The sequence below is a fragment of the Onychomys torridus genome, chromosome 5 (genome assembly GCF_903995425.1).
Source record: "Onychomys torridus chromosome 5, mOncTor1.1, whole genome shotgun sequence".
In the NCBI taxonomy this organism is placed as follows: domain Eukaryota; kingdom Metazoa; phylum Chordata; class Mammalia; order Rodentia; family Cricetidae; genus Onychomys; species Onychomys torridus.
Window position 1 is genome coordinate 74898874 of NC_050447.1, and position 19582 is coordinate 74918455.

The following is a 19582-nucleotide window of genomic DNA, read 5'->3' on the forward strand; positions in this document are numbered from 1 at the left end:
ATGCTGACCTGAGTGGCCTGCACTGTTGTCCTGGGCTATGGTGTCATCTGGGCCAGGGCTGCTACTGAAGGCCATATCTGGGTTCATGGCTCTACAATAGCCAGGGTCTGAGTTGATGTTTGTGGACCCTGTAACCACCAAGGACCCTGAGAATACCTGGGGTCTAGTCAGCGACCTGGGATCATATTGCTGTCCGAGGGCCAGGCTGCTACCAGGGCCATACTTATCTGGTTGGCCTGTGTACCACCAGGGCCATGATGATGCCCTGGTCCCAGCTGCTGCCAAGGGCCATGTCTGGGTCTGTGGTCCTGCTGTGGCTGAGGTCTGTGTTGATGCCCATGGCCTCTGTTACCATGGAGGATCATAGAGACCAAGTGTGTTGAAATCTGAGAGCCCTGCTGAGCTATCAATGCCCCTCACTGGCCCTGGGATAGCTGCCCCTGCCCCTCAATGGATACCCTGGCAAAAGAGCAGCTTTCCCCTCTGTACAGGCATAATCAAGAAAGATGGCTCCACCGCCCACCATGGGTGGGCACCTCACCTTGGCAGCACCCTAGAACAGGCCCTGAGAGTATGAGAACAGCAGAGCTGATCTCCTCCCCACCTTGTCTGTCATGTGGTGGTATGTGTGAGGATAAGATGCCCACCCCTCCCACCACCTGCTACCTCCAGCAGGTGAAAGAGCTGGCTCTGGGGTGAGAAGAGTGGGAGAATTAGTCTAGTCCCTCACCAGCTGCAGCATACAAGAGAGTGAGCCCTGCCCCCTGCCAGGGCAGCACACTAGAGCTAACTCTGTTGCCAGGGATGCAGGTTAGCCAGCCCTGAGGTCATGAGAGCAGGAGAGCTGACCCAACCCCCCTCACATGTTCGCTGCAGCAATCGAGGGAGAGGACCCTGCACCTTGCCTGAGCAATACAGTGGAGCTGTCCCTGGTGGTGTGAGTGTGGGTGAGCTGGACCCCGAGGGCCTGAGAGCAAGAGAACGGGCCCTGTTCCTTGCTGCAGGCTCCATTGGGTGAGCTGACCAAGGCAGTGCTGGAGAACTCACTTAGGTGGTGACAATTAGTGAAAGCTGGCCATCTGACCAGCCCAGCTACCATCCAGGCCCAGAACCTCACCCACATCAATGTAAGCCAGTGTCAACAATGCAAACCACTAGAGTAGACCTGAGTCTGAGTGGGCCAGAGCAGGGAGTTAAATAGTTACTGCTGAGGAGTTCAAGAGGTATTTATTTTATTTTATTTTTTTGAACTGAGGATTGAACCCACGGCCTTGCGCTTGGTAGCCAAGTGCTCTACCACTGAGCTAAATCCCCAACCCGGGACATTTATTACTTTATTTCATGTATATTGGTGTTGTAGATGTAATTCTGAACAGTTTTATTAAATAAGAAACACAGAGCCAAATGCAGAGTTAAAATCCCCCGAGGTCAGAGAGCAGTAGCTAAGAGCTGAGACCAAGACTGCCTTCTTACCACCTGCTACTGTCCTTCCCCTGAGAAAGAGACCTACGTCTTGTGTGTCTGTCTTTTTATTGACTTTCTGTTCTGCCTTCTCATTGGTTGTAAACCCAACCACATGAGCTCCTCATCACTGCCTGTCTATACAGACCTCCAGGTCTCTATGGTTGATATTGAGATTAAAGGCATGTGTCTTCAAGCTGGCTGTGTCCTTGAACACACAGAGATCTGCCTGTCATGTGATCAGGATTAAAGGTGTGTGCAACCACTGCCAGACTTCTGCTAAATGGCTTGCTATTAGCTCTGACCCCCAGACACTTTTATTTATTAACATACAAACAAAATCACATTTCAGCACAAATAAAATATCACCATACTGGTGTTTTGCTTGAATATATGTATGTGCATCATATGTGTGCAGTTCCCACAGAGGCCAGAAGAGGGCATTGGATCCCTTAGAACTGGAGTTACAGACCTTTGTGCTTTTTTTCTGCTCCTCTAGAGACATTAAATGTCTAAGCTAGATAGGTTTGCTGTGCTAAGTTAAGGGCCCTATCCAAGATTACTTTATATCCTGAAACTTAGGGGGAAAAAACAAAACAATACAGATGCATGAGACTCAAGATCTTTGCTCTGCAGAATTCTTGGAAGTATCTGAACTTCATGAGATACTGTAAAGAATTATGGAAATGTTTACTCTGTCTGTCTGTCTCTCTTTCTCTCTCTCTGTGTGTATGTGTATGTGTGTGTGTGTGTGTGTGTGTGTGTGTGTGTGTGTGTGTGTGTGTGTGTGTGTGTCCTGGAGTGGGATGTGTATAGGATACTGAATGGGACTTGGAATGGGTTGAATATTTGTTCTTGGTGACTGTGCTGACTGCTTTGGTTTGAATTTGTGCTGTTATCCCTTCTACCTTCCCCTATCTTCTATAGAGTTATTTTTATTTTGAGATTTTATACATTGGTACTGCATTTATATAATTTCCATGCTAACTGCAACTCCTTCCATGTATCACTAATTCTCTTTCAAATTCATGACTTACTATTCTTTGTTATTGTTACAGCCACAAATACATACATACATACATATGTGTCTATAGACACAACCTGCTGATTCTACTTAGAGTTATTCATATGTATATGTATTTAGGGCTAGTCACTTGGGATTGGATAACTTACCAGGGGCTCATCCCTGGAGAAGCATGAATGGCCTCTCAGCAGCCATTATTTTCTCTGTAAAGAGATGAAGAACAGTGAAATGCTTGGAAGTGGAGTATCCTTTTAGGAATGATCCATTGCCCATTGCTGTAGGATGCTCAGAGACCTTTCCTTCACAAACCAATGGGTACCTGCCCATCGTAGGAGTTGTGCCTGCCTCTGCTCTCTATGCTGTCAGCTGTTCAGTGGGAAATCAGCATAACTTGACTGTAGGCATGTTGAACCTGATTGTGGAAGAACACCAGGAGTTGTAAGAATTAGCCAGCAGGTACTATCTAGAGGTTAAAGAGAACTATGTGTCTGGATTTTGAAGGTAATAAATGTATGTAATCCCACATTCACTAACTTCAGAGAAGTCTCTTGCTACATAGGATTTAAAACTCCAGCTAAGAGACCCAGGAGTTGAGAAGATACACAACACTGATTATAAAGAAATACTTGAGGTTCCCCGGCAAGGGGAGATATGGAGGGATGTAGGAAAGCTCTGAGGATACACCTTTGCTAAAAGCACAACAACAGTGCTTGTGAATGGGACATCAGCATTGCCATGTTCAGTTTTGGCCATTGTAGGCTAAAGGTGTGAGTGATCACAGGGCTAGGCTCATCATTAGTGATGAGGACAATGGGTCACTCAGGAAGAGAGATTGGGTAATAGATTCCACTGCTCAGAAGCTAAAAGGCAGTAAAGCCCCACAATGACTCGGAGTAGCTTCATAATGACTGAGGGACAGCCAAGAGGGATAGATGCAACAAATAGCAGCAGCAGCAACAACAACAACAAAACAGCACACCAAACACACAAAAGATTGAGGATGAGGACACAGGGCTTGTTGTGTGGGGTGAGTGCCATTTTTAAAGAAAGAAAATGACACATTCAAGGTGTTAAATTCTTGTGCTGAGGCATGGTCAAAGGACCAGCAAATTTTATGACTCCCTAAAACAACCTAATTTTACTTGTAGATTGAGTCTGTTTTTGCAAGTTGTTGATTTTTAAAAATAGTTTGAATTTAAAGACTCATTAAAACTCGGTGCTGAAGTTAGAGAATTGCTCATGAAAGTGTGGGAGTCTGAGGTCTGAATAAAGAGCTGTGGAGAGTTTGGGTGGTGGAAGGCATTTCTGCCTCCAAATGCCCTCCTGAGCTTCCCTTATGAAGACAGCAGTCCTTTCTGTCTTCAGTGAGTTTGTTATCTCCCTCGTGACCCAGCATTTCTCAGGACTCACACCATCAACCTTATTACTCCAGAGCAGGTGGAGCTGTGAAGAGCAGAGTGATCAAGCTAAGAAGATTTCAACATCTGCCAAATCATATCAATTACAAACATGGGGAATGTGTATGGGGAGAGCTAGTGTGGTTCTGGTAGTGAGAACCCAATTCTGAATTTAGGGAATATTTTAGTTTTGGCTATGTAGGATGTATGACTACTGAGTTGAATTTACTGGCATTTAGAATATTTGAGATGCCTATAATGAAGAGGTAATAAGTAACTCAAAACATAGTAAATAGGACTATCAAAGTAGACTTGGTAGTTAATGCCAAGTAGTAACCATGGAATTATTATTTGCTATTATTTGTTTCCTTGAACCCTATGTGCTATAAAATTAGACAGCCTAGAAGAGCCTGTTTATCAGACATTTATAAATTTCATCATGAAGAGATCTCAGGATTCTTTCAAAATGCTCTTGTGAATGATCTATTTGAACTTTGTTCTATCTCAAAATGATACCGACTTAGTAACAAAATAACAATTGCAGGCAAGGTTAATATGGTTGCTATGATATACTATTCAACAAAGCCAGGTATACACAGGATCTAAGCAGTGGCTAATGGACCTTGGAGGGCATAGCACTAAAATGGGTGGGTCACTCTTTAAATACACTGTACTTTGATACAGAAACAGCAAATGATTTGCCTGGTGAATAGCTATGTCTTTTGAATGGAGAGGTTTATTGGAACAAAGGAAATACTTAGTAGTTTCTTGAATTATTAAGGTGGTTCTAATTGATATAAAACCCGTCATATCTAGAAAGGCACTATTTCTCATTGATCAGTGATGGGAGGTAAGAACATTGGTTGATAAGTGATTTCAGGACCAAATTTATCTCCCAATGAGTTAAATAATTCTGTAAAGCTATCACATGGTTACTTTCCCACATCAATATGTGGGTAGTTGGCACAGATTTATATTATGCACAGATTGGAACTGTCATCACAGTAATTAATTAATTAATATACAAATGTAATGAATAAGCTCAATTTCTGTCAGGAGATCCATAAGGCCTAATAAGTTTTTAGGAAATATGACTGTGTGTCCGTATTGTCCCAGACTCATACACTGTAGCCTAATCCTAATGTGATGGTATTTGGAGGCAGGAAATTTGGGAAGGGATTAGTTCATGATGAGATTAATACCCTTACAACAGGATTCACAGAGGTAGGATCTGTTTCTGCCACTGTCTTCCCTTCTAAAGTCATGAGGGACACTAGAATCATCATAAGGTACCATTATTTTCAGGAGAGTGAAATTGTCTCTAAATCAGGAAATGGATTCCATTTGTTAGCACCTTAGTCTTAGACTTCTCATCCCCTAGAACTGTGAGAATAATGGTGTTGGTTGGTTATAGCACTGCAAACTGACTAATAGAGGAGTTATAGAACATAGCACACCATTGCATGCACTGTTAAACTTTATTATTATAAAAGAATGCAGAGCAAGATTAGAGGGAAAGAAAACATGAGGCGAAATGTAGGGGAAACCAGGAACAAACTTGTAGAGTCCTCGCTAACTGGAGTCACACAGGACAGCCTCAATTTGCCCCGTAAGGAGTCATGACAATGCACGTGAAATGTTACAACCAGCAATACCCTGTAGAAACCCCTGCCCATAGCGTCAGTAGGATTTATTCATGTAGTCAGATTCTGTTTGGTGTGCACCCAAAACTGAGCCTCCCGTAAGGAAAACAAGCATTTGGCACAATCCATATTGCTTACACTAAGAGTGGGAACGGTAATTCACCCTAGTTCATGACAGAATAGTAGGAAACCTTTTGAAATGAAAGACTCCAGATGCTAGCAAAGAAGCAAAGCTGCAAACAAGTTTTTCTAAGAGGCACACTCAGATCTGCTATGTATGAACTCTTTTCTGTGCATGTAGGAATCCGCAAAGCGAAGGCGCACTCCTAGGGCAGTGGAGAAATTAGACCTGCCATTGGCACTCCTCCTTGTCCCCGCTAATTTAACCTGCCTTTTTGTCCTTTGAAGAAGATGGATGAGCCTTGGAAAATAATGGAGAGTTATTGAAAACATAATCAAATTGAGACTCTTGTAACAGCTGCGCCTCCAGATGCAGGTTTTGTACCAAAATAAATAATCAGGTTTCTATACAAATATCAACATGGAAAAATGCATTGCTTTCTTTACCCCATCAAGCAGGCAACTCTAGAAATATTTTGTTTTCAATTAAGAAGACAATACTCCCTTACTATCTGTGTGTGTTGGGGGGGAGGGGGCTATGTCTGTATATGTGTGGCATATGTGTCTGCAAGCGTTCATGTATGTGTACTCACGTACATGTGTTTGTGTGTAACTGGGTATATGGAGTTCAGAGGTGGAAGTTAGGAGCGTGCCTCAAAAGCTCTTCACTTTATTTTTTGAGACATGGAGCTTGCTGTCTCTGTCTCTTTGGTGCTCGGATTACAGGAGAATTCCACCATGCTTGGCTTTTCTATGAGGGCTAGCAATTTGCACTAAGGTTCTGAAGCTTTTGAGGCAAACACTTTACTAAGTAAATCATCTCTCCAGCCCTAAATCTTACTTTAAGGCACAATCACTCCATTTGTAGTTTGCAGGGGTTCAATGATCTCATTATTGGACAAGGCATTGTTTGCCCATGACAAACATGATATTAGTCTGGCAGTGTCTGGGCACCATTAATTAGAAGGTTTTCCAGAGCCCTTGCTGAAGTCTACATGATCAGAAATTGAGTGATAACACCTCCCCCCCCCCGACTTCTGACATTTTCATGAAGTTATGGAGAATTGAGCTAAGCCAAACCAGAAGACAATTTGCTCTATCTGTACCTCATATCTCTAAGGAAGAGGTGGAAAACTCAGTTGGGTCCTTTGAAGTTTTAAAGAAAGATGTGGACAAGGGGAAATGCAACACTGTGTGGTAACTAAATAAGGCAATGCTCTTGAGCATAAGACTACAACATAAACATCTGTGGAAGGTTAATTAAACCACCTTGCAAGACTGTATCTAATGTAACACCAGTACATTGGCAGGTGCTATTATTTGGATCAGAGCCAGCAAACATTTCTTTTATTCTTGAGAAATGGCTAGTGGGGACAGGTAGAGACTATAAATACCTGGGAGACAACAAGGACCCTGCCACTGGAGCTGCTCAAAGTAAATGGGATGCAGTCTGATGCCCCACACCATGCATCAAAGACTGCAAGCACCCAACCAACAAATGGTGAAGAGTGCCCAAGACTAGACTTAAAGAGGTCCCCAAGTCTCAAGTACATCTCAGATGCAGTTTGTTCTCACTTGCATTGCGTCTCTTCAAAGACATATGACAGAAAACATTACTCATTGTTTTCTGTTTTTCTAAATTTTCACTTTTATTTATTTTGTTTGTTTGTTTATTTATTTAGTTAGTTTTTTTGAGACAGGTTTCTCTGTGTAAGCTTTATGCCTTTCCTGGAACACACTCTTTAGCCCAGGCTGGCCTCAAACTCACAGAGATCCACCTGCCTCTGCCTCCCAAGTGCTGGGATTAAAGGTGTGCGCCACCACTGCCTGACCATTTTCTCTTCTAAATGACTTGTTTTTGCTTCTCACTTGGCACTGAATGGCATTACTACCAGTAGTCATATGTGATACACTGAGTTTTTGAAGTAGATGCAAGCTAGTTCGATGAGCTAGTATTTTATTTCTATGGATTCTTCTAGGGGTTCTAATTTGAAATGTATTTATTATTTTGAAGCTGTTGGGGATAAGCTCTCAAGTTGTTAATTTATTCTTTGAGATTTTCATACATATATACAATGTATTTTGATCACATAGATCCTGCATTTCTCTCCCAACTATTCTTAGACCCACCCTCAGCTCATCTCCCTCCCAACTCCATGTCTATTTTTCAGAGCTCACTGAAGCTAATCAGTGCTATCCACATAGGAGCAGGGCCATCCACTGGAACCTGGGCATTATAACTGGGGCCACTTCCCTGGAGAAAAGAAACTACTTACCTTACCCAGGTAGCCTTCAACTTCCAAAACTTCTCAGTTGTGGAGGCTGAGGGACAACGTTGTGAGCCGATCCCACATCTTTGATTGGCTTGATCTTTTATAGGTCTTGCATAGGCAACCCATCTGCTGTGAGCTCATGAGTACATAGGCCCTGTCATGTCCAAAAGTCACTGTTTGGCAACCATTTTCCTAAGCCACTAGCTATCCTGAATAAAGATTGGAATTACTAGTCAGTGTCGGTTCAATGATATTTCTTTCTTCTCACTATGAAACATTATTCCACTATCCTTTTGTTCACATCACAGATGTTGAAATGTTGGCAGTACTGCTTTGTACCTGATGTGTATTGTTTCTTTTTGTTTTAAAGAGATTCTCATGTCTTTACAACGTGTCTGCTAACACAGAATCAAGCTTAATTTAATTATTTATATTCATCATGTCCCCCTGATATGTCAAGTTTGCATCCTTCCTCACTTTTTTGTATCCTTCCTCGCTTTGGGAAAATATATTTAAAACATGAACTTGCCTCCTTGTTGTGCATAGCACTTCTGTGAGCTTCTTTCAGTCACATGTTGAATCTTGTCATCCCGTGTTTCAATTTCTTAAACTATATAATTTCATGTTTCTCATGTAAGTTTATGCCGCATTTTGCATTGTTTATGCATATCTATATTTATTTCGCTAAATCCTGTGTTCATTTTTATTATGCTCTGTTTATACCATCTGCTTCGTTTTTCTTTGCAATAATTATATTTTTAATGGTTACTCACAAAGTCAGGTCCAGTTATCTGTCAGCCTCTTATTTATTGTGTCTGTTTTTAGGATTTAATCTTCCCATTATTTTATAGGTAGTTGCTTTATTTTCTTTATCATACAGGGTCGATGTATCAAACAGTCCATTTGGTTTGTTGGTTTTCTTGCCTCTGTAATCAACTTGCTTTGCCCATAGTTGATGATGTCTCATGGTAATCTCTGATTTGAATGGTCATAATGTGTGGAAATCTTGAACTAGATTTTTTTAAACAGACCAGGAATTTTTCCTCTAACATATTCCTTTTCTTCCTTTGTGAAGCAATATCACTACCAACTTTCAGTCTTTCAGGTTGAAATCCTTATATCATACATTCTGTTTCAACATTTAATATTGAGGGTTTGTTTCTTTTTAAATACAATGTGTCATTGTCTTTGATACTATTTCTCCTCATCAGACTTTTTTTTTTCAGTGATTATTTTAGCATTAGTTAATGGGGTTTCCCCTAAAGTATTATTTTAATAATGAACTTGTTCATTAACTCTATATTCATTAATTTTTTTGTTCTTAACATTTGCTTTTCGTTTTTCAAGTTTAGCACTTAGATCTGCATTTAAAAGTTATATTCTATTCCACCTCACATAGAACTTTTTTTGGGTAATTTTAGAGTTGGCTTATTCTTTTGTCTATTTTTTTAGTATTGGTGTATGTGTTTGTGTTTGGGGTGGGTGGGTGTAGGTATCCATGTGCTTGCATGCAGGACTGCACATGGCATGATATGAGTGTGGAATTTAGAGAACAACTTTTGGGAGTTGGTTCTCTCCCTCCACATTGAGTTCCAGGGATAAAACTCGGGTAATTAGGTTTTTGTATCAGGCATCTTTACCTGCTGAACCATCCAGTTAGACCACAGAGTAGCTTTAAAAAAACAAAAAAACATAAAATACAGTCCTCAATTTTTAAACCCAAAGTAGAAGCAGTGTGTGTGCATTCTTATAAATATCTGTAAATGAATTTCTACAAGTTGTAAATTCTCTTAAGGTGAGAATCATTAAATTATACTGCATTTTATCTATGTATCCCATCTCTCTTTTGTCTAGTTCCAGTGGTTAGCAAAGAATAGGTGCTTTATTTTTTTATGAGTAGAAATACACATTTAAGATGTTTATTGACTATTTCACACTTGGCATCTTCCCTAGGACTTCATAATCCGTCATGAGATCACTGGTAATAAAATTCAACACATTCACGTAGGTCTTAATAGATGTTTTTACATTATGTCTAGGATCTCTCTTTAATTGTTATGTGATCTTGGGGACAAGTGCCTACTATATCTGAGTTACAGTTCTTAAAGATGAAATAGAAAATAGTACAAGTGGGATTTTTTTTTTATGTGATGACAAGACAGAAAAAAAAAAACCCTTTAGTGAGGGTTAGAACACAGGGCTCCATCCCTCACCCTTTTAGGATCCTGGATAGACACAACAACCCTCATGGTGTCTGTATTCTCTGATTTCTCACCCACTCTGGTATCTATAGATGAAATGTGACAATGTGTAATCAGTTGAAATTGACGCGAATGTATTGTTCAGTATTCATTCATCATATATAAAATTAAAAGGAGAAATATTTATGAGGAAAGAGTACTTCACAGAAGGTGTAAATAATACAGATTGTGTAAAATGTTCACCGATAAAGCACAAACAGAGATCCCCTTCCCCTGTGAGTCTTGAGTGCTCACACTGTGGATGTATACATGCTCTTTTCCTAGAATGCAGGGAAAATTTACTTTGTTAACATTAGAAAAAATATGCACAGGTTTATTCTTTATCCTTAAACCTTGGTCTTCCCAGTCTACATTTTCCAGTTGCTTCTTACTGGCTTGGGGGTTATCTTTGTCTTTTGCGGTTACATTGCAGAAATTAAAAAGTAACTCTAAGAGCCAGGCATGGAGGCATATACCTCTAAATACCACATTACAAGATAGAGTCAGGATAGTCAATTCAAAGCCAAACTTGGCAACATATTGAGTTCAAAGCAATCTTGATTAAATGAGATGATTTCCTCTGCCTGCTGCTCATGAAAAATAAAAAGAAAAGAAAAGAAAAAGAAAAGTTAAGAACCACAAGAAATTACATGTAAAGAGATATTTAAATAGAAATGTTCATGACCCCTCCTGGTATTCTTTATTTAATGTCTCAATATTAGATATTTCAGTACACTATTCTGAGTGTACATCCCAAGTCATATGCTTTCTTTTTAAAAGCCATGAGGTGCATGGACTGGTGGGCTGGTACATGTTGGAAGCCAGTGTTATGCGCATCAGCAGGGTATCTGAATTCAATTTCCTGACACCAAAGTTACCTTTATTTTCTCCTATGCTTGTACCATATTCTTAGTGTTTGGGAGGCTAGGGCAGCAGGATTGAAATGCAAGGCCAGGATAGGATAAGTAGGAAGAACATCTTTGGAAAAAACAAAACAAATCAAAACACAAAGATTAGTGGTAGAACATGTGTTTAACATGCCCAAAGCATTAGTTGTTTGCAACCCCCAAAAGAAAATAAGCGTTTTATTCAGGAATTCTAACACTCTAGTCTGATAACAAAGCCCTAAATTAACATGAAAGGGGTTAAATGAACATAATAATGAAGACAGAAAATCTTTCTGTAAGTTTACAACTTTATTATAGTTCCCCAGTTTGTGTATTTGCTCTTTGTTAAGTTTTTCTTTCAGTAGATAGCAAGGTCATAAAACTCTACACAGGGTTATAAACAGCCATGTTCAGCTACCTTCAGATGTGGTGTAATTACTCAAGTTAAATATTTTCCAAAGTCCTTCCCCTGAAAGTGTGAGTTACTTCCGGGAGAGGCATCTGTTAAGAATTATGTTAGAAAACTAGGGTTACACTCACAGGAGACAAATCTGGAAAACTGAGAAGGAAAAGAAAGGCTTCCAGTTATGAGCTCTCTTCTTGTAAGTGACTGACTTTGCATCCCCCAACACCAAGGGGTGTTCCTCTCCCCGGCTGCCATGTTGGGATTCCCAATGAATGGACCTTTGTGTTTCCTTTGGACTATCTGTCTTCTCATTTCTCTACTGGGTCAACAAGGAGCCCAAGCCTTCTGGTGCAGTAATGGAGTCTTTTTGTCTTCTGAACATGTGTGTGACTTTACAGATCACTGTGGTGACAACAGCGATGAGCAGCAATGTAAGTGTTCTAGTTCCCTGTCTATTCTCAGACAGAGGCTCACAGGAGCCCTGGGGATCCAGCTAGACTCCTGCACTATGGATGGTTTTACTTCAGAGGCTCCAAGGGTAGAGATATATTGTTTAATAAATATGATTCATGTATAAAATGGTTATAATGTCATATCACTATAACTTTAACTAGATGGAAAGGGTTTTAAAATAGTTTTTGCTGATAGTAAAGAAGTAGTAAACAGAAATTTAGCTTTAATGTTTGACTAGTGAAGCAAAATTTCAAAGAAACTCATTAATTCGGTTGCAGAATGCTAGGATGGAAATTATGAGCTAAAGTGTAGATTTAATATGGAAATTAATTTTGGTTTGGATGAGAGATTTTATTTTCACTTATGGGACATTACTGCCAAATGACTTAATATGCAAAGCACAATGTCAGCTTGTATTTTTTTTACCACAGAACAGTAGAGAGTATGATGAGCATTCAAGTCTGGGGTGAACTACTTGTTGATTGTGTGAACTTGAATCTTTGTTTTATTATAAATGATTGTGAGATGAGAGAAATCTCTGAACAGGTGGAAACATGCTCCATTGCTTATTAGAATAGTGTTAGTGATGGGAAGTCACTTACCAAAGGAGGGTGGGGAAGGTGACATGTATGTATCTGACATTTCCACTGCAGCATACAGTCTTGAAGGTACACCACACTGTGCACATGGAGACTGGTATCATTCTTTTATGTTGCCTCCTTTTGCAAATGACATTTTTATAAAATTGCTATGATTTTGTTGTTGGTTCATACAACCATTGATGCAATGATCAGAACCACTGATTTTTACTATTGCCCATTACATTATTCAAATTGCCATTTTCTAATTTTATTCAGATAAAGTCACAATAGGTGCTTGTAGAATTTATCACTTCCTTTTGTGAAAATACAGCTCTATATTTCTTCTTGCCATTGCCTTCCTTTTACATATAGTCATAATTACATCAAAAAGTAAGAAAAGGATTACTGCACACTTTTCTCTTGAAGAAGAGGTAATGATTTTCCTCCCAGTTTGGGATTTTCATTTGGTTCAGATCTAGTAACTATTAAATACAGAGAATAACCAAGGGCAAAATCCATTTGTATCTGTCCAATTTTCCCAGTGATGCTAACTGTGGATATGCTGGCCCATGCTCAGGTCTGCCTGCAAAGTGCTTCTTGTCCTTAGTGGGCAGTAGAGAGGAACCACTTTGTTGGCTTGACAGGAAGTGCAACATCCCTCTATGATTAATCTCTATGAAGCCTCCTTTAGGTCTTGCATGGTCTTGCTTTGGGAGAAAGGTTAATGTGGCAAAAAGAGGGGTAAAGCTGCTGAGTGGGAAAGGTCTCTGCTGTAGGAAAAGTTTTAATAAGCCAGTCTCTGAGGAAGGCAACGGCAAAGCCATGGACCTGTCGAATAAACACATTTCATTTTAAATGTTTAAATTGGGAAGCTGCCTCTTGGCTTTTTTACTTTCATTGTCATTTTCTGAAAACTTTCTGCTTTGATATTTTGTTTAAAATGTGGACAAGAACTTGAAGATAAAAACGAGAGACATTTTAAAGTGTTAGGGGTTTTTTGTTTGTTTGTTTGTTTGTTTGTTTTTTGTACACAACACCAGGGAGAGAAGGACAAAGAATTTCACTCACAGAAACTTGTGATGATAAGCTTAGTTTGGCTTAAAAATATTAATTTTTGAGTGATGGTACAGTAGCTATGTTGAAATAAAAATCAGTTTATGCCCCTTGAACATCCAGATTGTGTGACCTTTAAAGAAATAGATCAGCATATAAGTCTTGAGACTTTTCTTAATAAAATTGGCCGAATTAAGGTTGAATACCATTCACCACTGATGTTATTCATATGTTTTGAAAATGTTCTTGTTCTCATTTTACCTCATGGACTTATTTTTTTTATTAAAATTGTTTCAAAATGTCATAGGTAAGTATATGGTGTTTTCATTATTTCTCCTTCTTCTTTCGTCTCTAACTTCTCATGTCCCCCTCTTCATTTTTTTGTAGCTATTATTGTTATATTCACACATACACACACACCCAACCCCCAAGGTCCCCACATATAACACACACACACACACACACACACACACACACACACACACACTCTCTCTCTCTCTCTCTCTCTCTCTCACAAACAAACACTTTACAGAGTTCAGTTAGTCTTGCCCTTGTGTACATGTATTTAGGGCTGACTCCTTAGGGTTGGGAAAACTACCAGCAAGTTGGTCGCTGGAGAAAACCGATTCTCCCTTCCTCAGTAGTGATGAACTGTTGTAGCTCATTATCTAGGGCTGGGGCCTTGTGAGTTTCCCACTTGATATGCTGACAAGTTCACTGGTGTGATCTTGTGAGGTCATATTGTTGAGTGTTCATGGTTTGGTTGCAGCATCCCAGTGTGTGTTGACAGCAATGTTAGATGTATATAGTAGAATATGGTTATATCAATAAATTGGCATATCTAACTATTGCTTTTTTTGTTATAAAACACTTGATTTTCCCTTTTCGTTATTTTGAAATATGTGTTATTGATTACAGCCGTCTTACTATGCAGTAGATCTCAACTGCACTCCTTCCTTATCTGAAGCTTTGTACCCATGAGTAATAACGTCCCATCCTATTCCTAGATTCTAGAAACATCCTTCTACTCTCAGAGTACAAAATGTTTAGAGTCTCTGTATAAGTGACTTCATGAGATACTTTTCTTCCTATGGCTTGCATAGTTTAGTTAGCACAATGTTCTCCAGCTTAAGAATGCTGTGGTAAATGACATAATTCACTTTTTTGTAAGTCTGACTAGAATTTCACAGTGTACACATCATATATTCTTCATCTATTCAGCCATGATTAGGTGTCTATCTTGATTAATATGCAATAATGGTGATGGGGACATTCTTTTGACACATTAAATTATTTGTATACATATGTAAGAGTGGCATTTCCAGATGATATGGTAGTTGTAATTTTAGTTGCATAGTAATTTCAACAATGGTTGTAGTATTTACATTCCCATTAGAAATGTACAGGTTCCCCTCCCCCCTTTTCCTGTTTATCCTAACACTACTCTTTTACCTGTTTATTTTCTCTTCTGTGGTAAGGTAAGAACTGAATCTTGGGACATGATAAACAAGTACTCTATCACTGAGCTACACCTCCTGCCCCCTTTTAGGTTTTAGTTATGAGAGAGGATCTCCCTTAGCTTTCTAGGCTGGCCTTGAACTTGTGGTCTGTCAGCCTCAGCTTTCTCCTTAGTTCCTAGAATTACAGACCTGCAGTACCAGCCTATCTCCTTTTATCCTACCCTTTTGTAACAACCAATCCCAAGAGGTATGAAATGGTATCCCTCTGTAATCTGATTCTGCAGGTACTCATGTATATGTAGGACTTCTTTGAGAAATGTCTGTTTAGGTCCTTTGCCAATTTACAAATTGGATTTCTCTTTTGCTACTGAGTTATTTGAGTTCCTTATGTATTTTGGGTATTCTTTTCACATGTCATATGATGGGCACCTTTTATTTCCCCTGTGAAGATTATTTCTTCACTTTGTTAATTGCTTCATTTGCCATGGAGAAACTTTTTAGTTTGAAGCAATCCTTTTTGTATTATTGCTTTTGTTGTTTGTGCCTTGGGGGCCCTATCCCCATGAGTTGTCTGAAATCATCTTTTTAGTGTCTTACTTCTGCTAATTTGGGTTTATTTTGTTCTTCTTTCCTTTTAGCTCCTTGATATATAATGGTAGTAAATGGTATTTACTTGAAATCAATAGTGTGTGCGCACTCATGTATGTGTGCACATGTGTGTGTGTATACATGTGTATGCATATCTGTGTGACAGTGCTTATGATGTGTATATGCATGGATTTCAAGGCCAGAGGTTGATGTCAGGTGTCTTCCTCAATTTTCAACATCCTATTTTTTGAGACTGTAATTCTCACTGAACCTGAAACTCACCAATTGGTTGGACTAACTGGTCTGTGAACCCTGGAGACCTGTTTGTGTCTTCTAGTGCTAGGACTGTAAGCACTCACTGCTATGCTTGGCTTCTATTTTGGTGTTAGGAGTATGATACACATCTCCATACTTGCACAGCAAGCATTTTATTCATCAAACTATCTCCCCAGCTGCACATAAGGAATATTTACAAGCAGTCTCCATTTTCAAATATTTGTAAAATTTCCAAGATCTCTCTTGCTGTTCATTTCAAGATTCATGCTGCTGTGACTTAAAAAAGATACTTGAACTGATTTTCCATAAATTTAAGTTTAATAACATTTCTTTTATAACATAATGTAGGACCTATCTAAGAGCTTGCTTTGCAGGTACTTCACAGGTTTCATAATACTGCTTTCTTACATTGATGCTCGAGCATGTAGGAAAGTGCCAGCTCTGTGGTGTTAGAGGATGGCGATAGGTTTTCATTACTGAGTCTAGTCCAGGATTTTGCTAGTGCATGGTCTGACTACAGTATTGCACTCAGCCATGGCCTGGGCACTAATGTTGAATGGAACTGACCCAGTAAGACCCCCTGGTTGGATTCTGTCTCATGCAGCAATACCAACTGGGTTATATTATATCCTTTGGCAAAGCAGAATTTTAAGTTATTTTCCCTGGTTGGACAACAATACTCTGTAGTTAGAGTTTTTCTGCCTGGCCCAGTCAGGACAAATCTCTCTTACCCACCAGTCCCACAGTCGCTCACACCCAACCAAGAAAGCACACAGAGACTTACATTGTTTAGAAACTGTATGGCCATGGCAGGCTGCTTGTTATCTACTTCTTCTCTCTTAAATTAACCCATTTCTGTTAGTCTATACTTTGCCACATGGCTTATGGCTTACCAGTGTCTTTACATGTTGCTTTTCATGGCGGCGGCTGGCGGTGTCTCTCCCCAGCCTTCTGCTTCCCAGAATTCTCTTCTCTCTTGTTCCGCCTATACTTCCTGCCTGGCCACTGGCCAATCAGAACTTTATTTACACAGAGTGATATCCACAGCACTTCCCCTTTTCTTTTATTTTTTTTAAGGACGGTTTTAACTTTTACATAGTAAAATTACATTTAACAAAACAATTATCAAGCAAGAATTACAGGTACAATATTAAAGAAGATATCCTATCTATCTTATATTTGTGAGTCTAAGGTTTTATATCTAACTTATCTTTTATCATAACTGAGGAAATTATAAGTATCTATTCTTCAACCACCTCAGAGACCTCAGAAGGATATAATACCTGAGAACCGGGAGAAGGATGCAAGCATTTTTCGGGAGTCTTGCAAGAGTAGACAGAGACAGCTGGCAGCCTGGACAGTCACCTAATGTTCCTTTGTAAAGTTGGGGCATTTGTCTTCAGCACACAGGGCTAGAGTCTCTCAGTCACTTCTCTCAATGTCGTGTAGAATGTCTGGCAGTTTCCTCTGCGAAGCAGGAACCTGAAGGACCATTTTGTCAAGCAAAGTTTAGTGGTCACCTTTCTATGGGTCCTGCATGTCCAGTCGATCAAGCAGTCCAGGCAAGTACAGTTTCTTGCCCAAATGGCTATTTTTGCAAAGGTGAAGATAAGATATGAAGTGTCTTCAATGCCCATCCTCCTCTCTGAAGTAAATCGGTGCTCACAGGAGCAGACATGTCTCACTGTCCAGAAAGTCTAAATTTTAAAAGTATTTTAAATGCCATATTCTGTAGGTCTTTGAAGTATTTGAAGATTACCTACCTATCTGAAATATGCCTATGTATACCTAGAAGACTTAACTAACATGGCTACGAGTATGATTATCATAGATGACTAATTATTAATCTATTTTTAATTATCCATTTCAATTTAAAATGAGCTGTACAAACATAATACCTTAAACAAGAGTAGAAATATACACACAGTATAACAAAATTAACTTTTAGTTTGTATCAAGACTAAAATCTATACCAATGTAAAACATTTTAAATGAGTTGTTGCTCTTTAGAAGTAAGTTCCCTAATCTACCCTTTCATCCTATCATATCTATATCATATCCCCTTTTTATCTTTAGAAAGAGATTGCATTTATAATCAACCTGTTTTAAATAAAATAGTGGTTTTTCTCTGTCCCACACCAGAGGACTCTTCTGATTTGGGACACAAGAATCTCTCAACCTTTTCTTTTAGCAATATGTCTGGGTTTAGAGAAGGAGTGAGCCAATTCCATCTCCAAAGCCAGCTGGGAATTTGGGCGTAGTTTCTCTTACTACTTCCTGCTGCAGGGGGGTGCTGTATCTTATGGGAACACAAAGAAAATTTTAGGATAATGGAGTAGTCCATTAGGGTGAACTTCTGAGCCAGTTGCCTTGAAACCATTTTGGATGTTGGATCATCTGGGCCATGGTGTTATCAGAGAACTTTCAGGTGGTCTTGGCTGATCAAACCTGATGTATCTTAACCTGGAACAAATCCATAGCCTCTGGCTTTCTGTGGAAACAAAAGCAGAGACTCTTTTCCAAAGCAACATATCCTTATATCCAAATTTTGAAGTCAAGTTACCTTTAAAATTTACATATTTGTTTAACTCAACAGCTTTTACGATCAAATCTTTTTCTGCAGTTAAAAATCCCAAAGACAAGACAAACCAGTTTCTCTGTGTAATATCCATCTTTGTAAGACTGAAGCGTTGCTGTGACTGCTGGCTCCGCCCACCTCAGCTTCCCAACATGGCGGTTGTACAGTTTACCACCAGCTCTGGGTCTGGAGCCATGTGTACCATCAACTATCAGAAGCAGTTCTATCAAAGTAGTGCATAGCCCAAAACCTTTTTTTTTTTAAAACTAGCAAAGGCTAAATCCACCACACAGCAGAATAAAGTGCCATTTGTAGACTCCTCATTCCTGCCGCACTGCAGGTCAGATGCACTTGCCAGGAACCTGCCATAGTAGCTCAAACCAGCAGGCTGCCGCTAACTTAAGAAAGACAACTAGGAAGCTGTTTTTAGCTCTGGTTTAGAATCTTTTTTCTCAAGTTTTAGGTGGAAACTCTTGACAACACGTTGGGCGCCATTTGTAGTTAGAGTTTTCCTGCCTGGCCCAGTCAGGACAAATCTCTCTTACCCACCAGTCCCACAGTCGCTCAGACCCAACCAAGAAAGCACACAGAAACTTACATTGTTTACAAACTGTATGGCCATGGCAGGCTGCTTGTTATCTACTTCTTCTCTCTTAAATTAACCCATTTCTGTTAGTCTATACTTTGCCACATGGCTGTGGCTTACCAGTGTCTTTACATGTTGCTTTTCATGGCGGCGGCTGGCGGTGTCTCTCCCCAGCCTTCTACTTCCCAGAATTCTCTTCTCTCTTGTCCCGCCTATACTTCCTGCCTGGCCACTGGCCAATCAGAACTTTATTTACACAGAGCGCTATCCACAGCAATACTCCTTGTAATTTGTATTTGAGCAAAGAAAATTCTGTGTTGGGCAGTGAATATGAGCAAGGTTTTCAGAGTCACTACTTAGCCACCTGGGTGAGGTAAGTCCAGAGAACATTGCTCCACATTATTTATTTTTATCTATTTTTGAGATTATAATATAATCACATCATTTCCTCCTTCCCTTTCATCTCTTCAAACCCTTTTATATACCCATTTTATTCTCTTATAAATTAATAACCTTTTTTTATTAATTGATGTTATATTAATATATATATATATAT

At 39.5% G+C, this 19582-nt stretch overlaps 1 protein-coding gene across 1 annotated transcript in view; it reads left to right on the forward strand.

The window, feature by feature from the left end:
- The first annotated feature begins 11689 nt into the window (after positions 1-11689).
- The window catches only part of Malrd1 (MAM and LDL receptor class A domain containing 1), a 594884-nt gene continuing 586991 nt past the window's right edge, over positions 11690-19582 (forward strand). The window contains exon 1 of the mRNA XM_036188969.1: positions 11690-11882. Coding sequence (XP_036044862.1) covers positions 11705-11882 — 178 coding nt within the window. The 5' untranslated portion in view covers positions 11690-11704. The remainder of the gene's footprint in view (positions 11883-19582) is intronic.